The 27,461-nt window shown below is 42.2% G+C and overlaps 2 protein-coding genes across 5 annotated transcripts in view; one reads left to right on the top strand and one right to left on the bottom strand.

The window, feature by feature from the left end:
- The window catches only part of OSBPL3 (oxysterol binding protein like 3), a 206,175-nt gene that overhangs the window by 123,601 nt on the left and 55,113 nt on the right, over positions 1 to 27,461 (top strand). For all 4 annotated transcript variants that reach the window (XM_079931187.1, XM_079931186.1, XM_079931188.1 and 1 more), the window contains 8 exons: positions 12,220 to 12,336; positions 12,769 to 12,822; positions 14,354 to 14,467; positions 17,165 to 17,332; positions 17,923 to 18,046; positions 19,843 to 19,946; positions 20,149 to 20,241; positions 21,295 to 21,451. In XM_079931187.1, the coding sequence (XP_079787313.1) occupies positions 12,220 to 12,336; positions 12,769 to 12,822; positions 14,354 to 14,467; positions 17,165 to 17,332; positions 17,923 to 18,046; positions 19,843 to 19,946; positions 20,149 to 20,241; positions 21,295 to 21,451 (931 nt within the window). The remainder of the gene's footprint in view (positions 1 to 12,219; positions 12,337 to 12,768; positions 12,823 to 14,353; positions 14,468 to 17,164; positions 17,333 to 17,922; positions 18,047 to 19,842; positions 19,947 to 20,148; positions 20,242 to 21,294; positions 21,452 to 27,461) is intronic.
- Positions 5,350 to 7,144, bottom strand: LOC307191522 (alcohol dehydrogenase class-3-like). Its single transcript, XM_079931648.1, is given in 2 exon segments — positions 5,350 to 6,704; positions 6,707 to 7,144. Coding segments are annotated over 2 exon segments (1,122 nt in total). The 5' UTR covers positions 6,825 to 7,144; the 3' UTR covers positions 5,350 to 5,700.

The following is a 27,461-nucleotide window of genomic DNA, read 5'->3' as shown; positions in this document are numbered from 1 at the left end:
GCTGTGTCTCCCTCTGCACCTCTACACAAGCTCCCACCACAACCAAAATCACCTCCTCTCTATTCTCACTCCAGATGAGTCGATTTCCTGGCAGTCTCTGGCCTAGTGGTCCCTCTTGCCCTGTGTAGTAGGCTGAATGGTTCCCCCATCCCCAAAGATATATCTACATCCTAGTCCTTGGAACCTGTGAAGGCTACCTTATTTGGTAAAAGATGTAATAAATTTAAGAATCTTGAGATGAGGAGAACGTCCTGGATTATCCGGGTCAGCCCCAAGTTCAGTGACCAGTGTCCTTATAAGAAACACACAGAGAGAAGACAGACACGGAGGAGAAGGTGATGTGTGTGAAGACAGAGGCAGAGATCTGGGTGATGGGAATACAAGCCAAGGAACGCCAAGGCCACCAGAAACCGGAAGGGGCAAGGAACGCTATTATAGACCAAATGTTTGTGTCTGTGCCCGCCCCACCCCAGTTCATATGTTGAAACCCTGACCCCCAATATGATGACATTTAGAGGTGGGGCCTCTGGGGGATAGTTAGGTTCAGATGAGGTCATGAGGGTGATGCCTTCATCCTGGGATGAATGCCCTTATGAGAAGAGGACAGACGACAGAGCTTCTTGCTCTTAGGCGTGGAGGAAGAGCAGACAGCGGGAAGGCAGCTGTTTACAGGTCAGGGAGCGGGTTCTCACCAGGAACCGAATCTACCAGCACCTTTATCTTGGACTACCCTCCCAGTCTGTGGTATTTGTTACAGCAACCCAAGTTAAGACAAACACATTCTCCCTTAGAGTCTCTGGAGGGAGCATAGCTCTGCTAATGCCTTAATTTTGGACTTCTGGCTTCCAGAACTGTTAGAGGATAAATTTCTGTTGCTTTAAGTCACCAGCGCTGTGGTAGTTTGTCAGGGTAGCCTCAGAAGCCCTGCTTTCTCACACTGTGTCAGTTTTTCTTCATATCCCAGTTCAAGTCATTTCACTAAGGTGGACCCAGCCCTATGTGAGATTGTGCCTGCCCTGGAACGGGAGTCTGTAGCAGGTTTATGTGAGACTCGCATCCGGCATTTACGAGTTTTCAACCGTGTGGTGTCTCTATTTTTAATGTACGTTAACTGTTTGAAGGCCAGCATTTGGTTTCACATCTTTGCATCTCCAGTACCTATATGGTGCTAAGCCTTAGACCTTTGAGTTAGAGACTACCCTGTTAAATAGAAGCTCAGTTATAACTAGAATATAACCTACATAACACAAAAGCCATTCCTTTTTTGATTCATGAGGCTCTCCGGGATCTTAATCTGTTGCTAGGTTCTCATGATGAGAACCAGTTATTCTTACAGAGAGGTGAAAGAAAGTCACTGATGATTTGGATCAAGGATAAGAATGTTTATTTTTTATTTATTTTTTATTTTTATTTTTTTTAGCGGTATGTGGGCCTCTCACTGTTGTGGCCTCTCCCGTTGCGGAGCACAGGCTCTGGACGCGCAGGCCCAGCGGCCATGGCTCACGGGCCCAGCCGCTCCGCAGCATGTGGGATCTTCCCGGACCTGGGCACGAATCCGTGTCCCCTGCATCGGCAGGCGGACTCTCAACCACTGCGCCACCAGGGAAGCCCTATTTTTTATTTTTTATTTTTTTTGCGGTACGCAGGCCTCTCACTGTCGTGGCCTCTCCCGTTGCGGAGCACAGGCTCCGGACGCGCAGGCTCAGCGGCCATGGCTCACGGGCCCAGCCGCTCCGCGGCATGTGGAATCCTCCCGGACCTGAGCACGAACCCGTGTGCCCTGCATCGGCAGGTGGACTCTCAACCACTGTGCCACCAGGGAAGCCCAATACTACTCATTTTTAATTTGTTTTTGGGGAGACTTTATCAGCCAATATTTTATTTTCTTTTATTTCATTTTATTTATTTTTATTATGATAACACTTAACACGAGATCTATCTTAACAAATTTTTAAGTGCACAATACAATAGTATTGTTAACTGCTGGCACAATGTCGTAAGCAAATCTCTAGAACTTACCTCGCATAACTGAGACTTTATACCCAGTTAATAGACATGAGGTTATGATATAAGATTTAGAAGGGATCTCAAGCTCATTTATCCTGACCTCCTTCCTAGTCTAGGAATCCCTCTGCAGCACCTATGCCAGCCTCTGACAGAGTTCCCCAGTGACTAGGGAACGTACTCGTTCATAGCCCTTGTCGTTTCTGTTATTTTTCATAGCACTGACTATTATCAGACAATCATCCTTTATGCAGAGGTGGAGTCCAGGGCCTTATAATTCTCACCCATTGGCCCTGGTTTTACCCTCAGAGCCTACTGAGTCAAATCCCAGTTCTTCAAGGCAGGCTGGTCTCCTAGAGTGTGGCTGCTTGGAGTGGTTCTGTGGTCCAGCAAAAGCAGCAGCCTCACCTGTGCAGGTGCAGAAGCCCAGGCCTCGCCCCAGCCCTACGAACCTGAACTCTGTGTTTTGACAAAATCTTCAGTGATTGGTACGTTACAGTTGAGAAGCACTGCGTTAGATTGCATATCCACCCCACCCCCACTCTATTCTTTTCATTTTTCTTTCTATCAGGTTTGTTGGTGTTCAAAAACTCTGAGTTGAGGAAGAAACAATTGACAAGAAGCAACAACTCCAAGTGTCAGTGATTGAAATATAAGTCCAGAATTGGTCTGACATCAGTTAAAGCTATCGTTACATTAACTGGAAATCTGTTGGCAAGCATTTCCATGTGTTCCTAATACAGTCATAAAAGATGACATTGATGATCCTGAGACTTTAGAAGATTACACATGCCTTTAAAGTCATGTTAAATTGTGTTCCATGTGATTTAATGCTGGGGATTGCCTTGTGACTTTTAAAAGCCTGATAAACAGACTAAATAAATAATCAGAACAGCCCACTTTCCAGTCATGGCAGACAGAGGCAACCACAAAACTTCCTTTCACAACACTCTTCAGCTGCAGGAAGAATTTAAAGTTTTAAATCGTTTTCTATTTCTGACATCACTGTAAGGGCAGTGACTGAGAACCCAGCATTTGAAAGGTGCAGAGGAGATGTATGCTGTGGAAACAGCTGTACTGGAGGGAAGTGCTTTCAGTTTGTGCACTCAGCAATATGGAAATGAACTTTGCCAGCTCATGAGCATGAATAAATCCTTAGTTGCCTTTCCCACCACAAAGCAGCTTTCTATATTTGGCACTTTTAGATGTTCAGTGAAACAGACTGAATTTAATGCCAGATGACAGCGCCAGACTGTCTTCAGTTAAACTCAAGCAAAGACCTTTAGAAGCCGCTTCCCCCTACCCTGTCCTGTTTCTCTCTCCACCTGGTATTCATGGGGAGCTTTAAGCCTGACGCCCCCAGGGCAGATATCAGCCCAGCTGTGTTGGGCTAAGTCAGCAGGGCCTGATCTCCCCTGGGCCCAGGTCCACCTGCACTGTGTTTCTCAGGGCGCTCAGCTCAGGGTGCATGTCCTCCTCCTGGGTCACTGGTATGTGAAGCATAGTAGAAGCCACTTCCTGCCACCCGGTGCCTTTAGACGAGAGAAAGTGACATCTCTGCTTTTTTCTGTCCTGAGTACCAGTTCACTCCAATCCAGCACATATTATTGAAGTCCCTGACCCCAAGGGCTCTGTGAGGCCCTTTTTTATAGCCTCTTGCTCCTCAGACTTATTCGTTCAGCAAATATTTATTTAGGGCGCCTATGTCACAGGTAGTGAGGTGATAAGAAATCAGCCTCAGTCTCTGTCCTCACGGTACCCACCTTCTAGCTAGGGAGACAGAGAGTGCAAGTGAGGTCTGCAAGTGCTGAGGAGGGAGAGAATTTCTGCCCCAAGGAGGAGGTGGTGTGGGGCTAGGTGAGAATTCACCAGGCTGAGAAGTAGGTGGGGCAGATGTTCCAGATATAAGACAGCGAATGAGCAAAGACTTGGCAGCATTAAAATGCACAGGCTGATTTCCCGCCCCAGTTCAGGGGGATGCAGGATGGGAGACGTGGCAGCTGTGCTCAGGATCCCAGCCTTGCTTGTCTCTATCTGTAGGGCAGGGCTTCTTGACTCCTTCAGATGGCTTCTGATCTTGGACTTAGCCACCTCCGTCCCCCTGCCCCATGGCATTTACTCTTTGTTCATCATCAGAATGTACATATTTAAATTACAGTAGAATATACAATGTGCTGTAATATGTAGCAGAATGATTGAAAATATCGATTTTGTAGTCAGGTGACTTTATAGCATGGGGAAAGTTACCTATTCTCTCTTCCTTGGTTTCCACATTCCAAAAATACTGGTTTCCAGGAAGACTGAGAGGGGATGAAAGTTAAGGGAGGAGTATTTTTAGGGAAGTGAAACTATTTTGTATGTTATTGAAATGGTGGATATGTGACATTATGCATTTGGCAAAACTCATAGAACTGTATACCACAAAGAGTGACTCCCTAGTGTAAACTATGGACTTCAGTTAATAATGATGTATTATATTGGTTCATCTATTTTTTAAAAAATGTGGCACATCAGTGCAAGATGTTAATAACAGAAAACTGTGTGTGGCGAGAGAGGAAGTATATGGAACTTTTTGTAATTTCAATTTTCCTATAAACCTAAAAGTGCTCTAAAAATAGTCTATTAGTTTTAAAAATGTCAAAAAAAAATGAAGGTGCAATAAAGACATTTAAAAAATATACTAATAAATCCAACCTTGCAAGATTGTGAAAAGATTAAGCGCAACAATGTACACGCGGCGTTTAGAACACTTCCTGATAGATGATAAGTAGTAACATTATTAATAATGTTAGCTATTGTAATTGCTTCATTAGTTTGGTCAACATATTTATTCATATCTACCATGGACCATTTTTTTCCCTCCAGTTTTATTGAGATATAATTGACACACAGCACTGTGTAAGTTTAAGGTGTACAGCATAATGATTTGACTTATATACGTCATGAAATTATCATCACAATAAGTTTAGTGAACATCCATCATCTCAGATAGATTCAAAATTAGAGAAATAGAAACAAATTTTTTCTTCCATGTGGTGAGAACTCTTAAGATTTATTCTTTTTTAAAAAAATTTATTTATTTTACTTATTATTTATTTTTGGCTGTGTTGTGTCTTCGTTGCTGCACGAGGGTTTTCTCTAGTTGCGGCGAGCAGGGGCTACTCTTCATTGCCGTGAGCAGGCCTCTCACTACGGTGGCTTCTCTTGTTGCGGAGCACGGGCTCTAGGTGCACGGGCTTCGGTAGCTGTGGCTCAAAGGCTCTAGAGCGCAGGCTCAGTAGTTATGGTGCACGGGCTTAGTTGCTCCGCAGCATGTGGGATCTCCCCAGACCAGGGTTCGAACCCATGTCCCCTGCATTGGCAGGCAGATTCTCAACCACTGAGCCACCAGGGAAGCCCAGGATTTATTCTTTTTTTTTTTTTTTGCAGAAGTTCCTTTTATTATGTTAAAAATATTCCTTAATGAGCCAGCAATTATTTATGTGAAGAAGAGTCCAGAAAACAGACTTATGACAGTATTAGCCTTGTCCTTGATTAGACGTTTATGAATTTATTCACAAAACATTATTCCCCAGAGTCAGTTAATGAAGGTCTAAGAAGCTGTGAACTTGAAAGAGCTCCTTCCTGCTTGTCTGGCTGCTCCAATCAGACCACAAGACTTAGTTACAAGGATGGAAGAATTTTTCTCTTTTGAATTTAAAGCTTTACAACAGTTCGGATGCTCTTTCCTGCATGCATCAGTTCAAAAGCTTCGTTAATTTGGTCAAAAGGCAAATTGTGAGTCACAAATTCATCAATCTTTATTTTTTTGGACTTATATTTGGACACCAACTTTGGGACGCGTTCTACACTCTTCCATCCTCCAAAGGCAGTGCCTTTCCACGTGCGGCCTGTTACCAGCAGGAATGGACGAGTGGTAACTTCTTCACCTGAGGCAGCTACTCCAACCACCACGCTGACGCCCCAGCCTTTGTGGCAGGCCTCCAGCGCTGCTCTCATGACTTTCAGGTTACCAATACACTCAAAGGAACAGTCCACTCCCCCATCAGTCATCTCAACGAGCACTTCCTGGATAGGTTTACTGAAGTCCTGGGGGTTAGTACACTCAGAGGCCCCGAACTCCTTAGCCCTTGTGAATTTATCTTTATTGATGTCCACACCAATGATCCGGGATGCACCAGCCACCTTACAGCCCATGATAACTGCCAGTCCAACTCCTCCCAGGCCAAAGACGGCACAAGTAGAGCCAGGCTCCCCCTTGGCAGTGTTCACAGCAGCACCATAACCAGTTGAAATGCCACAACCCAGAAGGCAGACTTTATCCAAAGGGGCTAAAGGATCAATTTTAGCAACAGAGATATCAGCCACAACTGTGTATTCAGAAAATGTGCTGGTTCCCGTGTAATGTAAAATTGTCTTTCCTTTACAAGTAAATCTGCTAGTGCCATCTGGCATGAATCCTTTCCCTTGAGTGACTCTTACCTTCTGGCAAAAGTTCGTTTTAGGATTTAGACAGAATTTGCACTCTCCACACTGTGGGATGTAAAGTGGGATGACAGTATCACCTGCCTTCAGCTTAGTAACTCCTTCACCAACACTTTCCACAATTCCAGCACCTTCATGTCCCAAGATCACTGGAAAACTCCCTTCAGGATCAGCCCCACCCAGGGTATAGGCGTCAGTGTGGCAAACTGCAGTGGAATAATCTTAATTCGAACTTCATGAGCCTTTGGGGGTGCCACCTCTATCTCCTCTATGGAGAGAGGCTTTCTAGCCTCCCAGGCAACCGAAGCCTTGCAGTTGATAACCTGGCTCGCCATCTCCTCGGATTCCGGTCAGCGCGAAGTGAGGACTCGGGAGGGGCCCCACCACAATGAAAGATCCCAGGATTTATTCTTAACCACTTTCATATACTATGCACTATTAAGTAGTGAACAAGACAGAAAAGGTTCCTGCTTTCATGGGCTAGAAAGTATTCAATCATTTTATCTTTTTGTTGTTTATATTTTTGTATTTATATATTGTTTCAATCTACCCCACTGGATAGTGTTTCCTGAGGCACTATTCTTTTGTGTTTTGAATGGCAGCCTGCCTAGAAGTGTGGATACATTTTAATATCTCCTTGTTGACCAACCATCCAGTGCCATTTACTTGGTTTGAGACCTTAATCTATGTTCTTTGTTTGAGACCCCAACAATGAATAAACCCAGGAGAATTCTTTTCTTTCTTACTATATACTCAGTTCTTTGCTGGGGTTCTAAACAACTTAAAAAGATGGCCCCTACAACTGTTTGGGGACAGAAGAGCAAAGCACTGGGGATAAAAATGGAAAAAAAATTTATAAAATACTAAACTACCTGGTAATGGACAGCAATACTACTATCATTTACAGGAATACATGATTGATGTCGTTTGGGTAACTTAGGAATTTCATGGAAAGAGAAAACTGAACTAAAATCTTGAAGCATTTGTACGGATGGAAAAGAACAAGAGAAGATTCTGGGAGCTTGGAAAAACACAAGTAAACCACAGCAGTGGAAATGACAAATATTATGTTGTATTCATTTTTACACTGCATGGAGAGTAGGACCTAGTGAGGTCCCATAAATGATTGTAGAAGTGGGGAGTCTTGGGAGATCAGGTTTGATGAGATCGGCGGGTGGTGGCGGGGAAACAGAGGAGAAGGGACATGGAAGATACACATTTTGAAGATGAAACTAACAGGACTGACTTATAATAATCAAGCCCTTACAGTTTCAAAGTGATTTCACTATATTGTGTCCTGGTCTGGCATTCCTTCTCACAGAATTGGTGTCGGGATCAGCAGTGGCTCTTAACTCCATCATACCAATGTCCCCTTTTTATGACCAGTATTTCAGTGAAGGCTTTACTCTCCTCAAATGAAATTCATTATTAATTTAATATAATTGCCCACATAATTTTGAAAATATCAACATAACACTTTACTGTGAATAAAGGAAACTTCAGAGAAGTGGTTAAAGTATACATTATAATATGTAAAAGCCCAGACATGACTATACCAGAGGACATAACGAAGTGGTCAGATACACCTATATGTGGGGTCACGGCTACTAATGCAGACCCATAGAGATGTGTTAATAACTCACATACCGCAAGTGGCACGGGCTTCAGTGACACGATTCTGCAAAATGGTGGGTGACTCTTGCTAAAGTCCCAAACAGGAGGAAGTACAGTCTTATCTCAATTATTCAGTAGTTGCATTCCCAAGAATTCAGAGTGTGTTAAAAACCATGCAAAAGGGCTTCCCTGGTGGTGCAGTGGTTGAGAGTCCGCCTGCCGATGCAGGGGACACGGGTTCGTGCCCCGGTCTGGGAAGATCCCACATGCCGCGGAGCGGCTGGGCCCGTGAGCCATGGCCGCAGAGCCTGCGCGTCTGGAGCCTTGTGCTCCGCAACGGGAGAGGCCACAGCAGTGAGAGGCCCACGTACCGCAAAAAAAAAAAAAAAAAAAAACCATGCAAAAATACTTTGGTAAGTACATGAAACAGAGTTAAGTTCTGTGCTCGAATAATTATAAACGGGTTTCATCTCTGAAAATGTCTCTTGGCACTTTGGAAAATCTTGCGGATGTGGGACAACTTCTTTATTGTGCAAGACCAAGACATTTCAGGACATCTAACATTCCTGGTCCCCAGCCATTAGATGCCAGAGACCAACCACCCACTCCATCACTGTGACAACTAAAAGTGCCCCCAAGGTTTCACAGCCTGAGAGAAGAGTACCCACTGAGAACCACTGGCTGGATGCTGGCTCTTAGGTTTCAGCCTCATGACTCAAGGACGGTGACAGATAAGGAAGTTGGGAGGGGGAGGATTTGGATGTTGAGCCAGAAAAGGAGTTGGCTGCAGTGCTTTCTTCCTCAGTCAAGGAGAGCCTTCACTTTCTTAAATTCTTCAAATCTGGCTCTTCCAACCTCGTAAGAGTTTCAAGTTCTGAGCCCAGATAGAAGAGAAAGTGAGGGAAAAAAGATGATATTTTGTAGTACTAAGTGCAAACCCTGTTTGACTTATTTACCTTAAGAGCCAAGAAACCCAGTCTAATCCCCTGCCCTCCACATTGGCTCATTGGTAGGCATATACTGTGTCTCAAGAGTTCAGGAGAAATCTAGTTCTAACACGAATCCTTGAAACATTTTTGAGATTTAAGCCTTGTTATCCTTTAAACTATAGGTGTGATCTCATTCCATTTGTTATTCAGTTTTGTAAAGTATGCAATAACGTCTAATCCCTCTTGGCATTTGCATTTTGCACAATTGAATGTCTTCAGCAGATGTGCACGATGGTCTAGTATTAGCACTCTGCCTGTTGCCTTTTGCTTGGGAGTCTTAAACAAATCAAAAGGGCTTGATTTTCTTAGAGTACTTTTTGGAAGATTTCAAGCCTTAGATTTTCATTTAACAGTGATAACACACACACACCTTCTTTCACAAATGTGAATGTGCTGTATTTGATTTGTAAATAGTCATTTAGCCCAAAGATATTGGGCATACTTCAAATGCAAGCCAGTGAATGATACTCCAAGAACATAAATCTGTTTGCAGCCTTATTCCAGGACCAAGTTTATCCATTTGTCAATCAGATGCATACTAGTCACAGGATAACACGTTAGGCACATTGAGGAAATCAGAAGTGAACAGACACTGTAGAGCCTCAAGGTGTCTATTATCCAGTCCAGGGATGATAAAACCTCACATATACAATCATAAGCAGAAGGTGAGATGAAATACTGATGGAGTCTCTGGGATGAAATAGTACTTTCCTCTGAAGAAGGCTTCCTGGAGGAGGTGAAATTTTTAACTTGATGATTTTAACGATTCAGTAAAATCTTGACAAGCAAGACACTTTTTGAGGACTGGTTTTTTTGAGCTGAAATAAATGTGAGCAGAATTTTTGTGTGTGTGTGGCTTCCCATCACTTAATATTATGCATTCTCCATTTATTGTCTGGATGTAATTAAGTGACTGAATAATTGGTAATCATTGCTACAAAGAATCTCGTTTGACAGTTTTACCTTTTTGAAAAAGTCCTCTAATTTAGGAGCTGAATCTAAGCTTTGGTTTTTCCATTGAAGAATTCAACTTTTACAACTCCAGATTTCAACCAGTGCTATGTTTGAGAGCTCTGGGATGTACCTTAAGCCTTATTGAGAGTAAGGTGCAATCAGACATAAGGCAGATCTGTCAGGATGGTTATACAAAGTGTTCAGCCACTAAGGTAGGAAAATGGTCTTGCTACCAGGTGTTTTCCATATCTTGAACTTGAGGACAACACAGACACCGAGCCAGAGCACCCAGGACTCTCTGTGGTTCCATGCCCTCCCCATTAGACCGTCTGCTGCCTGGGACTTGGGTCTAATTGCTTCTGCTCCCAGGTTATTAAGGTCCATCTCCCAGACCCTCTGGCCTCTGCCTGTACCACTTACTGCAGGCTGGAGATTTGACTAAGAGCAAGTTATTCAACATGAAATTTGGCCCAGATGACATGTTTGTCTCTTGAGATATCCGCACCCCAGTTTTCGTTGTAGCATTATCTGCAATAGCCACAACATGGAAACAATCCAAGTGCCCATTGGATGGGTGAATGGATAAAGAAAATGTAAGATGTATATGTATCCCCTGGAAATGTAAGATTCCATATATTCCATATATATACATACACACAATGGAATATTATTCAGCCATAAAAAAAGAAATCCTGCCTTTTGTGACAATATGGATGGATCTTGAGGATATTATGCTAAGTGAAGCAAATCAGACAGAGAAAGATAAATACTGTATGTTCTCACTTATATTCAGATCTAAAGAAGCCAAACTCATAGAAGGAGAGAGTAGAATGGTGGCTACCAGGGGCAGAAGGTGGGGGAAATGGAGAGAATATTGGTCGAATGGTACAAATTTCCAGCTGTAAGATGAATAAGCTCTGGGGCTCTAATGTATAGCATGGTGACTATAATTAACAATGTTATATACTTGAAAGCTGGTAAGAGAGTAGATCTTAAATGTTATCATCACACACACAAAAAAATAGTATATTCTGTGAGGGAATAGAGGTGTATCAAATCATCGCATTGTACATCTTAAACCTACGTATGTTATTTGCCAGTAATATCTCAGTAAACCCGAGGAGGGGAAAGACATGTTTGTCAAAACGTAATTATCCTGTGTTGGAAAAGTTTTCTCTCTGATCTGGACGGTAGGTATAGGTATATAAATTCTTCAAGTTACAGTCTTAAGATTTGCGCATTCCATGTATGTTATATCCCAACAAAAAATGTAAAAATAATAATAAATAAAAACCAGCTGAAGTGTTGTCAGTTTTGGTCTATCTGGGGGTAATTTTGCAATGGTATGTGCATTTTCAAGCATTTAAAAATAAATTTTTAGTGTTTTTCTTTAGTATTCCTTTTAAAATTCTTTTCTAGTCGATTACTTGAAATAACCCAAATGGCTAACAGTGGAAGATTTATAGTAATAACTACTTGTACCTCAAAATTGCAAACAGCTTAGTAGAGCAATAATTGCACCCTCCCCTCACCAAAGTTTGTGAAACAAAAGAAAGGAGGAGAAAACAAAACTTCTGGGCAAAGAGGATGAAAATACTTGTTGCAGAACCACCTTTTTGATGCTTCAAGATTTCCAACATTTAAATACCTAGAATTTGGAGGCAGTGTGACTAAATCATCATTTTGACCAACGTGTTGTGTTTACCAATTTGCATGCAGTCTCACACTTTTCAGCCAATTTTCCCAGCCACCCCTACCCCTCCTGCCCAGCCTCCATCCTGATGTATGTAGCTTTGGGTTCAAATTCAGACCGAAGTCTAGTGGTGACTGAGAATTACTGATGATGTCAAAGGGAACAAAAATAGAACTTACAGGAAAGTCTTTACCTTTAGCTGTGGTTGTCAAGGTTCAAGCACCAAAAAAGACAGAGACATTCCCTTCTGAGAGAGAGCTTTTCAAAAACAACAACAACAAAAAATTTGATGCCACTAAATTATAGCATTAAATCTGTAACGTCAAAGAACTGTACATAAATTAAATTTGAGTTTCTTCTCCCAACACACCCAGCCAGTCTCATCATCTTGGATGGATTGACTGATGGGATCGAGTGCTTCTTAACATTACTATTTTTTTTAAAGATAGCCATTGAGCCTGAACTCTTTTGTTGGAACAGGACAGCTGGGAAGTGGTGGAAGGACTGAGGGGAGAGATGAATTACACCCAGGAGCCACCAATTCAGAAAGGATTTTTGCTGAAAAAAAGGAAATGGCCCTTGAAAGGCTGGCACAAGGTAAGAACTGGCCTGGGACGCACCTTCGTTTGCACCTACACTCCCCACTCAGGACCCGGTTCTGAAGCACTTACATTTAATTTGAAGTTGAGCATGGAGACCAAGAGAAGGATGTTTAAATGGAATGTCTTTTTTTTTTTTTTTTTTTTTCTTTTTGGCTGCGTTAGGGCTTCGTTGCTTCGCGCGGGCTTTCTCTAGTTGCGGCGAGCGAGGGCTACTCTGTTGCGGTGCACGGGCTTCTCATTGCGGTGGCTTCTCTTGTTGCGGAGCACGGGTCCTAGGCGCGCGGGCTTAGTTGCTCTGTGGCATGTGGGATCTTCCCAGACCAGGGATCAAAACCGTGTCCCCCGCACTGGCAGGCGGATTCTTAACCACTGCACCACCAGGGAAGTCCTGGGAATGTCTTAATGAATTCTGCTTTATTCCCCACAGAGATTCTTCTATCTGGACAAAGGAATCTTGAAATATGCCAAGAACCAAAGTGATGTAAGTCGTCTTGTTAATCCAGTATGCTACTGAAGAATTCTAAAGGGCTAGTGGTTGTCAGCTCATGGATGAGATTGTGCATGTTTGAGAATTGCATTTCCCTAAACTGGAGATCAGGGAGGGGTGGTGGTTCCCTCTCAGGGAACAGAGGTATCTGCTCCCCACTGTCCCTGCTCTGGGTTCTGGGTGGGCTCAGTTCACCCACCAAGTAGAGGTGCAGGAGCCCCTATCAACACCCTACTGGGTATCCAGGCATGGGTTCTGGTCTTAGGGTTGTGCTGTGGGGTTCTCTGGGTGGGGGAGACCTCTTCACAGTGAGCTAACAGGAACAAAACAGAGAGCGTGTCCCTCCCACTGTTATGGGGACTGAGGGGTTTAGTGGAGAAGGCCCTTGGTGAAGGTGACGGGAGGTTCCCCTGTGTGTGAACACCAGGCGGACAGCCCTTGAGGACTCGGAATGACTACTGGTCCTGCCCTCGTAGGGGTCCCTCTCTCACCCAGCACTTCTCCCGTCTTCCTCTCTTCGCCTCTCTCACGGTGCTCACCTTGTTGGGGCAAATACAGAAACGTGCCATAGTGCCTGACCCACAGTGGCCTGTATTAGCTTCCTTACTCCTCTTTTAATTTTTATTTTTAAATTTTTTTTTGGTTTCTTCAGCTTTTAAAGAAATTTTAAAATTTTTATTGGATTATAGTTGATTTATAATGTTGTGTTAGTTTCTGCTGTACAGCAAAGTGAATCAGTTATACATATATCCATTCTTTTTTAGATTCCATTCCCATACGGGTCATTACAGAGTATTGAGTAGAGTTCCCTGTGCTATACAGTAGGTCCTTATTAGTTATCTATTTTATATAGTAGTGTGTATATGTCAATCCCAGGCTCCCAGTTTATCCCTCCCTTCCCCTTTGGTAACCATATTACTCAGCCATAAAAAAGAATGAAATAATGCGATTTGCAGCTACATGGATGGACCTAGAGATTGTCTTACTGAGTGAAGTAAGTCAGACAAAGACAACTATCATCTGATATCGCTTATATGTGGAATCTAAAAAATGGTACAAATGAACCTATTTACCAAACAGAAATGGAGTCACAGATGTAGAAAACAAACCTACTCCTCTTTTTAAGTCACTTCCAAATGAATTTAGACACCGGAAACTATTTCTGCAGGAGGCGGTGAAGTTAACAGGTGAATTCACTGTCATAGGAGTCATGGGGCTAACTTTTTAGTTTCCTCACCTCCTTGCTTCCTCACTTTGCAATGTGCAAACTGCTTGTTACTTAACCCTCTGTAATTCAGTCTCCCGTCTGTAAAAGGGGAGATGTTTCCTCCCTCACAGGTTAAATAGGATGATGTGTGTATAGCACCAAGCTCTGTGCTCGTTCACGCTAAGTACTGGAGAAGTGTAGTTATTATGTTTACTGTTAGTGGGTGTGGAAGGGGAGGGTGGAGGGAAAGAGTGTTAAGGATGTTCCGATGGTTTTTAACACCGTGGTTCTCAAGGGGCCCCCTTTGTGCCTCTGCAGATAGAGAGAGAGAAGCTGCATGGCTGCATTGATGTCGGGCTCTCGGTGATGTCTGTGAAGAAGTCGTCAAAGTGCATAGATCTAGACACCGAGGAGCACATTTATCATCTGAAGGTGACACTGCTTCCCAGATGCTGTCTCCTGTTGCACAGAGTTCCTTTATGTTGTGAAAGGATTGTCAGTTATAGTACCGTTGGTGATGCCTTTTGAATTTCAAAACATCCAGCCAACATGTAGAAGATCTTCATTATGAAAGTATTTCTAAGGATATATCTATTGATATCTGGATGGGACAGTTCTTCATTGTGTAGGACTGTCTCTTACACTGCTGAACATTTAGCCTCATTGTCTCTTATGCCCTAAATCCCCCCCTCCCTTGTGATTGTGACATCAGTAACAGAAAAACAAAAAACAGAAAACTTCATGTTTCCAAATACAAACCCCCTCTACCCCCAGGCAGTACCATCTTTAGTGAAGAACCATTTACTATAGGTTAAAATGTTTCCTTGGGCTTCCCTGGTGGCACAGTGGTTGAGAATCTGCCTGCCAATGCAGGGGACATGGGTTCGAGCCCTGGTCTGGGAGGATCCCACATGCCACGGAGCAACTAGGCCCGTGAGCGACAACTACTGAGCCTGCGCGTCTGGAGCCTGTGCTCCGCAACGAGAGAGGCCGCGATAGTGAGAGGCCCGCGCACCGCGATGAAGAGTGGCCCCCGCTCGCCGCAACTAGAGAAAGCCCTCGCACAGAAATGAAGACCCAACACAGCAAAAATTAATTAATTAATTAATAAACTCCTACCCCCAACATCTTCTTAAAAAAAAAAATGTTTCCTGAAATAAAATATGATCTTCAGTCTGAGAAGCCCCATCTTACAACTTCGACTAAATTTATAGGGATTCCATTAAAATTCTCATACCACAGTGATGTCAAAAATTTTTCCCCTAAAGGATGGGTCTCCAAATAGTATCTCTGAAAGCTGCTTCACTACCCTCTTCTGCCCCTTCTCCTGCAGGTGGTATAGATAGTTAAAAGCATGAAGCAAGAGCTTTGGAGATACAAATCTGGTTCAGATCTTGACTGCCTGGTTACTTACTAGCTTTCAGCCTTTGACAAATGATTTAATCTCTGAAAGTCTCAGTTTTCTCACCACCCTCCCACCCCGACAATGGGAGTTCCAGTGCTCGTCTTGTAGGGCTGCATGTAGAAAACTTGACGTAATGCCTGACCCACAGTAAGCTCAATATGTTTATGTATTATATATAACTATTAGGTGGTACCCGAGTGTTAGAAATTAATTGAGAAAATGTTAAGAGTCTTTTCTTACTTGGACAAATTACTTGGAATATTGGGAGTGGGGGCTGTGCTTTGGGAAAATAAAAGCATGAGATTATGAACTCCCCATTTTAATGTGTCCCTGTCCTCCCCATAGCACATCGTAGTACTTGGGCAAATACATGCTTAGCACATACATGGGCTTGATTGCCCCCACGGCAAAGACGTCTCCAGCCCACCCTGTCGATGTGCCGAGGGTGAGAAGCCCTGCTGTACGCAATTACCTACAGCCACAGGCATAGGGGCTTAGGCTTGGGGAATAGTACATATTTGACTGTCCTGGGCAGTCAGTTAACAACATCTGGGAAATGAAGTACATTTCAAGAACATAATTTAAAGGAGACAAATAGATGTGAGTCTGTTTGTGTTGCTTCTACTTGTAAACGACACATCCAATAGCACCTGGAGGGGTTTAAGTCTTGTGTGTACTTCTAATCAACATAGCAAACATAAACGCCGACCGAACACTTCCTACGTGAAGGATGTTGCTGACGTTTATTTCCACATCCTTGCTCTCAGTAGCAGCATTAGTAAAGATTTTAACTGAATTGACCTGGATTTTTCTTCTTGGAAGTTAACCTACCATACATCGTTTTGAGGTCTTTTAAATTGCCACTTCATGAGTCTCTGTGTTCTCGTGTATAGATATCTATCATTTTTCGTTTTGAAAGCATTAATACACCATCATGCACACACAAATATTGGCTATTAAGAAATATCTATGGTGCATAGGTGCTTATTATATTCTTTTTAGTACTTTTATGCACATTTGAAATACTTTATAATAAAAGTTACTAGATACAAACATTACTCTTCATAGAAACTATACCTTGATAGTCACTCCTGGAGAGAATGGCTAAAAGTTTGTGTATGTGTGTTTGAAAAATCCTGGAAATCACTGATAAAACTTTATCAGATTTTTGTTTTCTAAGAGTGGGAGAAATGTTCTTTTAAGTAACCTTCACATTCATTAACATATATTCCTCAGCACCATATTCTTTGTCAGAGAAGATTAACAAGATTAAATATTTTAGGAAGAATTTATTAATTCATTCCAGTTCAGAGAAGATTGGTCTGAAAAGTCTGAATTATAAAAGAGTTTTTTTTAAAAATGGTGCTAATATTTTTAGTATGGTTAGTAGAAACTGGGACAAGAGAATTTGGAACCACTTTAAGAGATGGATAAATGTAAATTTCAGCTTATGTGTTCTTTAATATTTCCTAATAATAACATAACAATTGGAGTCTTTCATAGAATGCCTAAATGTAGAGTTTATGAAGACCATTTTTGCTCTCCATCTCCTTCTCCAGCTTGTTCTATAGACTACATAAATGTAAATGAAGTCAGTAAACTGGTATTTCCACATTTCTACACATGACAGCATGAAGAGGTGCTAGGAGTGACCTCAGTGTGATGACTAATTGTTCCTTAGAGTGACTGACATTCTCGTCTCCTTTCAACCCAACATAATCTAGGTGAAGTCAGAGGAAGTCTTTGATGAGTGGGTATCCAAACTTCGCCACCACAGAATATATCGTCAGAATGAAATCGCCATGTTTCCACACGAAGTTAATCACTTTTTCCCAGGATCTGCTGTCACAGACTCTGGTCCTGAGGTCTTGGACACCATTTCCAGTAGGAAGGTAATGATTTGCCGATAATGAATCTGAAGGAAGGTGGCTTTGTGTGGGGAGGAGTCTGCTCTCGGGGGCCATGTCTGAGGAATGAAGGGTTTGTGGGGAGGAGCAGGGTAAGCTTGAGCTGGGATTTCATTAGTCTGTGTGTCCACTCAGTCAGAACGAGGGCCAGAAGGGCATCTATTAATGCCGAGAGTGTAACTGGAGAACAGCATGTACGGAGGGATTTAATATCCCTGAAAGCTCCAGCTTTCTCTTGACCAGTTTGACTTCAGTTGGCTTTCTGCTTGTAACATACAAGAGGTGCACTTATAGTCATACAGAATTGCAAAATCTTTCCCAACATTTGTGTCATTATTTCAGTGTGGTTATCATTTGACAGGAAGAGAAATCAGGGGCCCGTAGCATGGTATGGCCACGCGGTTAATAGCTGGAGGTCTCAGGGTCTCCAGGGGAGTGCTTTGCTAGAAGCTTCTTCCTTATTATGGGCAGATGGCTTCCATTAGCTACAAGCCCACTTTATTATCCTTTACCCTAAAGTGTTCCCACCGAGCTCTGTTTTCATTTATAATGTGCTTTTGTCATCTGTGGAACAGCATAGCGGTATATCAAAGCAGAATTCCTTTCAAACCGGAAGCAATTTATCATTTTCTTGTGGTGGTGAGACTCGAGTTCCATTATGGTTACAGTCTTCAGAGGACATGGAAAAATGCTCTAAAGGTAAGAGTGACTCGAAACCTCTGTTTCTTTCTGTCAAAACCTCTGCTCTTAGATTACACTGGTTTGGTATTCAGACCCCAGATGCATTTGTATCCTCCCCCTTCACTGGTCTACATTCCCTGTCATATTTTGCTTATGAAGTCTGCACTCGTGATCAACAAAAAGCACTTTCCTTTAGAGTTTTATGTCTTCCCCTGGGTGTGCATGGAGACAGGTTTCCTTTTCTGTTCTTTAAGCACTGATGCCTGATTTCCATATGGCCTACTAAACCACAGAATCCAGGGATGGGGTCTGCACAGTTCGCTATATTTTTTTAAGTGCCAAAAATGCATCTGATGCACATCCAAGAATTTAAATCACTGTTCCAGAGGCGAGTGGGTGAACCAAATGGAGATCCCCACCAAACGGGTGTTCTCTACCCTGGCTGCACGTTAGAATCGCCAAGAGAGCTTTTAAAATGCAGGATACGCATGCCCAGGCCCCTGTCCCAAAGAATCTTTTTAAATTAGTGTGGGATGGGGCCCTGGCATCACTAGTTTTCCCGCACTTCCTCAAGTGATCCTGATAAGGAGCCAGGGTTGAGAACGCTTACCGTATGGAAGCTCTGTGTTCTCAACCTTAATTAGCTAAGAATCACTCAAGGAACTAAAAAAAAAAAGTCACCAGTGGGATTGGGGGTGTTCTAATGTAATTGCCTGGGGATGGGACTTGGACGTAGGTGATTTTAAAAATTTCACCAGTTGATTTTTAAAGTATAGCCACAATTGAGGACCACTATCAGAGAAAGATGCCTGAAAATTGCATTTTTGCCTGTTGAATGCAGATCTTATCACACCTGGAGCCATATAAGTGTTGCCCTCCCAATAAATGTGAGCTTCACTGAGTGACATTTTGGGACAGTACTCCCTGAAGTGTTTTCCCTGGACCAGCAGCATTGGCCTGGCCTGGGAACCTATTAGAAATACGAATTCTCAGCTTCAACTCAGAGAGACTGAATCAGAAACTGGGGGGTGGAGCCCAGCAATCTGATTGAACAAGTTCTCCAGGTGATTCTGATGATACCAAAGTTTGAGAGCCGCCGTCTTTAGGCTTTTGGACCTTGATTTCTCAGGAGAAACAGCCACCGTCATCCAGTGAACAGCCCATTGAGGACTAGCTTTTGAGTTAGTGACCCAGGAACTGGACTGAGGATGCTCGTAGGTCAATCTGTGGAGGACCATCATGGTCCTCTTGCAGGTCCATGATTCACAACGTTATCCTCAGAGACCAATACACCCTTCATTTTAATTTCATTCATTTAACTTGTGTTGGGTCCTTAGAATTGGATAGTGACAGCCTGTTCCTGAAAGATTAGAAGTAACAATGATGGTGCTGGTGATGATGATGGTGATGATGATGATGATGAAGACTGATTTATTTAGTGCATACCATATGCTGGGTACTCTAAATGTACTCTGCATTTATCAACTCATTTTTAACTCAACTATACTGTGAGATAGGTATATAATTACCCCCGGTTTCCAGATGAGGAAACTGAGACACAGAGAAGTTATGTTATTTGCCCAAGATTCACAGTTCGTAAAGTACATTCAAACTGCGGCAGCGTGGTCCTCCAGAGGTATGCCCTTAACCACAGTGGTCTACTGTCTCTCCTGTAAGAAGGGAAGTGAAGTTTCCTATCCTTATGAGATGTAAAAGCAAATAGAGATAAATGAGAAAAGTAGCTGGCACTAGCAGAGGGAAGCTGGAATGCAAGATAAGGGTGTTTGACTCCTCCTCTTGCTTTTCTCCCACAGAACTGGCAAACTGTCATGACTGCCTGGTGGAGATGAGCCAGCTTCTGCAAAGTATGGACGTCCTGCATCGGACATATTCGGCTCCGGCTATCAATGTCATCCAGGTTAGCCAGATCCCGCTTCTGTTTCATTCTGGCACTCTTCCGCTTTCCTCTCTCCTCCCAGCCTTTCACTAACAGGGAAGTTGTCTTGTTGGTTGCTTCAGCCAGATTCAAGGGGATGGAGGTGGTCTCTTTGGTGTGTGTCTTTCCCTATGGGTTTGGTAGACCTTACTGTTTGTGCTCTCTTTCCTGTTTTGAAACAAAGGGTGGATCTTTTGAAAGTCCCAAAAAGGAAAAAAGATCACATAGGAGATGGCGGTCCAGAGCTGTTGGCAAAGACGCTAAAGGAACGCTGCAGGTAACCCTTGCTTCCCTCCCCAGGCTGGTTTCCTCATGGACATATGCTGGGGACTCCTTGGACTCAAAGAGAAGAATAGACAAGTGAATATTCTGTAGTTATTCTCTCAAATACCCTGTGCAGAGAGAGGAATTCAGTCACTTAGATTTTCTGGAAGATTTTCTGAATACTAGAATAAGCATGTAATGAATATTGGGTAAAGGGTTTTGGTTTCCCCTTCTTTAATGCTTAGCCTGCCTGCTCTCTTCCCTGCTTCGGTGTGTGCCTTGATTTGTGGCTGCTGTGGTCGTGTGCTCTGACTCACCTCTTCTGCTGCAACTCAGTGGATTCATCATCCCTCTGAGCCCACTGGCTGGAGCCTCTGGGAGCAGGACACTGTACAGACTTTCTCTTGCCTCTTGTCTCCAACCTTCCAATCCCCCATCAGAAGTTCACTGCATAACGCTAGCCGCTGACTTTTCCCGATGCGCGGCTAAGCCAGAAGCCACGATTTGCAGCTCAGCCATTGCATATTAAATTGCAGCATTGTCAGGGTCAAAATAAATCAGAAACTTACAGAAACTGTTATACTCATATATTAATAACTCTGGTTCAAAGCACTTTATGGGTTGAACTTAAATACTTTGAAAGCAAAGAGTGATTTGTATATAAACATGTGAGAAGGAGGTTTGTTTCGTAAGAAGCACCAGGTGCAAGTAAAGAAAACATTTTTAAATCTACCCCATTAACTATTAGCAACCTAGATCCTGGGTGATTATTGCCAGGAGGAAGGAAATGAATTTAAACGAGAAACAGCCTGGCTGCTTTAGCTGTCATTTTCAACCTGTAGCTTTAATGCTGTGATCACCTCCAAAGGAAAATGTGATTTCTCACCCATTTTTATTTTGCAAGAAGCCAGTGACAGTTTCTGTGACAAGTCTTTTCCTATAAGTTATCACTCAATAGAAAGACTTTTCTGTAGAATGTTCTTAGTACTTTCCAGTCCTAGAAACAAGTAAATATTCTAAGCAATTCGTATCTAAAAAGAAATATCTCCCTTTGGTGTCACTTCAGGTCCCCAAAACTTTTTCTGGCCCAGTAAGACTGCATTCCTCCAATCCTAATTTGTCAACACTAGATTTTGGAGAAGACAAAAATTATTCCGATGGCTCTGAAACCTCATCAGAGTTTTCTAAAATGCAAGAAGATCTGTGTCATATTGCCCATAAAGGTAAATGAGTTTTCTTTCTTCCTAATGTGTTTGATGAAAATGTTAAATGTTCATCTGAATGTGGGATGTCCTTGGAGAGGGGAATCTTAGTTGGTTTGTTTTCTGCTCTATTAGGATTTCAGGCAATCTAATTTTTATTTTATTTCCCTGGTAGTACAGAGTGTATTGGCAAGAAGTTTCTTTTTAACTCTGTAGGGGGGAAGGTGAGAGCCTTAAGTATACTTTAAAGGCTGAGCAATTTATATGCTGCTGATGAGAGTGTAAATTGGTACTTCTGGAGGGCATGTGACATCATGTTTCAAGTTTTAAAAAAGTCTGCCTATCCAGCAATTCCACTTTGAAGAATTCATTCATAGGAATTAATTTTAAAATTATCCAAAGATATCCATCATAGCAGTGTTTATCATATCAGAAATTAGAAATAGATTTTCACCGTCATTAGGAAAATGCAAATCAAAAGCATGGTGAGACATTACCATGCACCTAATAGAATAGCTAAATTTAGGGGAAAAAACCTGACAGCTGGTAAGGATCCAGAGAAACTGGATCTCTCATCCATTGCTGGTGGCAATGCAAGATGGTACAGCCACTCTGGACAAGTGTTTGGCAGTTTTATATAAAACCAAACATGTACTTACCATACAACCCAACATTCACATTCCTGGGCATTTATCCCAGAGAAATGTAAACTTAAGTCCACACAAAATCCTATACACAACTGTTCAGAGCAGGTTTATTTGTATCAGCCAAAGACTGGAACAACCCAAATGTCCTTCAGCAGATGAATGGTGAAACAAAAGGTGGTACATCCATGCAGTGGAACACTACTCAGCAATAAAAAGGAATGAACTGTGGATACACGCTACAGTGGAGGGGATCTCAAGGGCATCATGTTGACCTAAAATAGCCAATCTCAAAAGGTGTCATAGTGTATGATTGAACTTATTAACACTTTTGTAGTGATACAAGCATAGAGATGGAGAAATGATTAGTGGCTGCCAGGGGTCAGGGACAAGGAGGAGGGCAAGTATGATTATGAAGGGGTAGTAAGAGGAATCCTGGTAGTGATGGAAAGCTCTATATCCTGATTCTAGTGGTGGGTCCCCGAATCTAGACATACAATAAAATTGCATTGACCATCATACGTGTACACATATTCACAAGTGAGAGCCTGTCAAACCGGTGAAATCTGAGTAAGAGCTGTAGGTTATACCAATGTTAATTTCCCAGGTTTGATGTTGTACCAAAGTTATGTAAGATGTTACCACCATGGGAAACTGGATGTAGGGCACCCAGGGGTTCTCTGTACTGTTCTTGTAACTTCCTGTGAGTCTATAAAAATTTCACAATAGAAAGTTTAAAAAAAAATTAGAAATAACCTAAATGCCTGACAGTAGAGGGATTGGATTTTTAAAATGCAATGTAATCATATACTAGAATACTCAACAGCTACAATAATAATATCTACCTTATATCGAACACAGTGTCATGTCAGGTATTTGCTAATAAGCACTTAACATGCAGTATTTCATTGAATTCTAGCAGCAACCCGCAGAGTGTGTATGACTGTAACCTCTTATCTGTGCACAGGTAAGAAACCTGAGGCTTAGAGAAGCCAAAGAACTTCGTGAGGGTCCCATGGTAGAAAGTAGCCAACCTGAGACTTGAATTCTAACCTGCCTGACCCCAGAGTCTGTGCTCCTCACCTGGCGTCTCACTGCCCTCACAGATGGGGTAGCCAGGGTTATTTTTGTTTTTATAGGTATTGGAAGATTGACACAACATATTGAGCAAAAAATATAAGGTATGATCCCATTTTTTTTTTGGAAAAAATAAAGTATATAAATCTGGCATATATAGGCATATTAACAAAGTCTGAGAGGATACATACCAGCATTTTAGTGACGGAGACTGGGAGTACTTATTCTGCTTTTTAAAAAAAATTATCATAGATTTATCACTTTTTAAAGGAGAAGATGAGTTAAAATTTTTTTTTTTTTTGCGGTATGCGGGCCTCACTGTTGTGGCCTCTCCCGTTGCGGAGCACAGGCTCCGGACACGCAGGCTCAGCGGCCATGGCTCACGGGCCCAGCCGCTCCGCGGCATGTGGGATCTTCCCGGACCGGGGCACGAACTCACGTCCTCTGCATCAGCAGGCGGACTCTCAACCACTGCGCCACCAGGGAAGCCCGAGTTAAAATTTTTTAAATGGGTGGGCAGTACTTGAAGTGGGAGGAGAGAAGACGTTTCCTATTTTGCTTTTCTCTCATCACCCTGTATTTTTCTTCCTTTACATCACTGATTCCTTTGGCTCTTTTCCCTTACCCTACAAACTTAAAATAAAACACGTTGGTTATGAGGAAACCATTTTATGCTCTTTACAGATTCTTACCTCAAACTCTTGTCCAAGTGACCGTTAGAACCTTGTCCATGTTTGGCAGTACAACTTATCTGTAAAATGGGAAGAATTACGTGCCCCACCCCGTTAAAGATCTTAACACACCCCAGTGTGGTTCTCTAGTATTAAAGGACCACTTGTAATTAGGTTGTTTCATTTTAGGTTTTGTGGGAGGAAATTCCTATACAGTGCCATTACTTTTTAATAATATGCACTGTCTCTTTAAAAATGAGAAGCTAGTGCCTCCCTGCGGAAGGGAGCTATCCTGATTTTACCTGCCTTGAAGAAGCTGCTTCCTCAGAAGGACAGAGTTTGCTATATTGAGTTGATCCCCTGACCGTGTCCTCCTGCAAAGGGCCTGACATTGTGCAAGGTTTATAATGGGCCTCAGCCAGCTGTTCTGTCTTTTGGGCTTTGTGAAAACCAGCTGGCTGCAGGGCTGCCACATACCTAGACTAGGTCAAGGTTTGTGCTCCGAGAAAAGTCCAGGAACACCTATTCAACTATAGGCCACGCCCCACGGGCTTGCAAACAGTGAATTCCACAGGGAGCCCAGCAAGCTTTGTTTCATTCCTGTGGTTTTAGAGCGTACTTGCAGAGACTGAAAGATCTCGGGGAGTCCCTTCTACAGAGGCTGTAATTCAGAGGCCTCATGAAATGAAGACAGTTCTCAGGTTCTCCCTGTGTCCTGTGACCTTGCCTGCTTTCTCACTTCCATTCAAACTTTTGAAGCATCTTGTCTTTTCTTCCTTTGTAAGCCTGATTTTGTTACTGACAGTTTTTACTGTACTTTCTTAACTGCATCACTAATCTGTTGACCATGACTTCAGAGCAGCTGAGCTCAAGGCAAGAATTCCATTGTTGTTGTAAATAGTCTTATATTACCTACTTTTTTTCAGCTTGTTAAATGCATCTGAATTCTCCCTGTCTCATAGAAGTTGGATCAAATGGTAGCAACTAATATACACCCATCCTAAAAAGTCTTTGTTGTATATATTAGACTATAAATTTGATTTTTATGGTGTATCATTGGACTAATTCTCATTGGTTCATGTGTCTGGCTTTGTGTCTATGTTGACATATATATAAGCAAACAGAGAACAAAATGTACTAAAGTCTAAAAGTCATAAGTAATTTGCCTTACATATATTAGCTTTTACATATCCCAAAATGTATTTCATGGAACACTTTGCCCATATAACACTTTAAAAAACAGAAGAATTCCACGATTTAAAATGTTTGGAAAACACTGCTGACTATAGTCTGCTTTGCATTTACACAAGAAGCAGTAAATATTAAAGGCCCAAGAGAAGTCCTGCAGCAGAGAAGCCTGTTAGCTTTGTTTAACTTAATGATTTTCAAATTTTCAACGTTGTTAGGGAAAATCTCCTCCCTCTTCCCCAAACTGCTGTCAGCTATTATCTCTCTGGAACTAAAGTTCCTGGAAACATATGTCAGCAAACATTGTAAATAATAAGTCTTTTTGGAGCTAACCCTCTCTACAAGCTAAGTCAGAAAACTTGCATTCAACTAGGCCACCTCTGTTATGACTAGCTGTGGGACTTTCACCTCATTGATTAACTTCTCTGGGCCTCAGTTGCCTCATTTGTTAAATGTCTTAAAGTAGTTGTCCTGACTCTTTGGCCTCTCAAATTCTGTAATTATCTTCTATGATTAATTGTTTTCCACTGAACAGAAATCATGCTGCTGCTTCTTGTTACAAGGAGATTTTGTGAGAGAGTGTTCTATTAGTAATACAAGCAAAAATTACCATATTTGATGAGCAGATTTAGGATGGGAAAGCAAGGACTAGTATAGGACTGGGGTCAGGGTACTCCAGATAGAAGTGGATATTCACATTCTGCCTTGGAAGGGAAAAAAGTGAGGTTTTAGGGATACATCTCCTGCAACCTGTGGAAAATCTTTGCAGTGAGAGAAATCTTCATTTACAAATAGCAATAGTAATCTTCTAGTTTGGTTGAATGCCTTGTTTTACTGCAGGCCATCTGAAAGCCAAGGGAATTGATTTGGTAAAGTGGCAGCCAGCTGAGTGCCATGTCTGTTTAATTTAGAGCAATAAACATGACAATGAAAAAAACTTTTTTTGTAACTATGTAAAGTGGCAGATGTTAACTATACTTATTGTGGTGTTCACTTCCAAATGTATACAAGTATTGAATCATTATGTTGTATACCTGAAACCAGTATAATGTTGTATGTCAGTTATACCTCAATTAAGAAAAGAATTGTAGTAAGATACTAAGTAAACTTACCCAAAAATGACAGTGACGAGGTGTTCCCCCAGGGACCCACTCAGATGGGCATGGGTATCCTGTGGAGTTGCAAGGCGTAGGGGTGCCTATCTAAAAGGACCTAAGATGCAGTGAGTGAGTTAACTGCAGGGCTTGTTGCTTTCTGGGTGAGAGCTTCCACTGCTTCTACTGCTCCGTAGATTCTGGTCAATCTCTCATTCATAGAACTTCTACCCTGTGCATTTATTTATAAAATGATGTTCCAGCAAGAGACTCAAGTATTCTAAAACTGCTGCCCATATTTCAAAAGACTGCAGCCATCACCACTTTCAGCCTCGTATGTTTCTTTCATCACCACCACTATTATTATTGCAGTAGCATTTATTATTATATGCGATGCATTGGGTTAAGTGCTTTACCTACATTATCTGATTTAATCCCCATAATGATCTTATGAAGTAAATGCTATTATTATCCCTATTTACAAGTGAGGAAACTGGGGTCCAGGTGCATAATATACCTGTCCGAAGTCCTGCAGTGAGTAAGTGATGGAGCTGGGAAGAACCCAGGGCTGATGTGGGAACTCACACTATTGGTGGCTCTGTTGTGCTGCCTGTTATTGTGCTCAACTGAATTGTTTAAATCAAAGAGCTAAGCATGTTCCATAGACACTATTAGAAAATTCAGTACCTATTGACCCTTGACCCCTGTCTTCTGTCAACAGAAGCACCATAATTTGTGTGTGCATTTAAACAAATTGCTTATTTGTCCTGTGATTTTGTGAAGATGCTCTAAGTCTGTGGCTTAACACCACAACCTCAGACAATTTACGGACAGCCTATCGAGAGAGGTTCAGTTGTCTGCGTGGCTGTGGAATGAAGGGAGTAATTCAGTCATGCATATTTAGTTTCTGTGATACTGAATCGGCCACTCTGGAATAACAGTACCTCAAAAAGTGCAGCACCAGGCAGTTCAGTCTTATGCCAGGTCATTGGAGTAGAAGTATGTCTCAGCCTCTTCCTTCTTCCTGTCTTTCTAAAACAAAATAGAATAAAGGAGATTGGAAATATTCACACGTGATTTCCATGATCAATTCGGATGACAATTGCCTTATCCCTAGGAGGTAACTTGTACATTATGTGATCAAAACTTGGTGAATTTTTTGCTGTACCTAATAACGGTTTTTAAAACTTCAGTTCAGGCATCTGAGTGCCTAATAACACTGAGCTCTCATTGTACCTGAAGGCTCACTAAAGTGAACCAATTGTGGAATGCCACGTTGAGAGGTGGGGGATTCTGGGTCAGGCAGCTGGAAGGACTAACAAGGAAGAGGGTAGGTGACACCTTTTTGGAAATAATT

The sequence above is a fragment of the Stenella coeruleoalba genome (genome assembly GCF_951394435.1).
Source record: "Stenella coeruleoalba genome assembly, chromosome: 9".
Lineage (NCBI taxonomy): Eukaryota > Metazoa > Chordata > Mammalia > Artiodactyla > Delphinidae > Stenella > Stenella coeruleoalba.
Note: the sequence above shows the minus strand (reverse complement) of the source record. Positions and strands in the feature narration are given on the sequence as shown.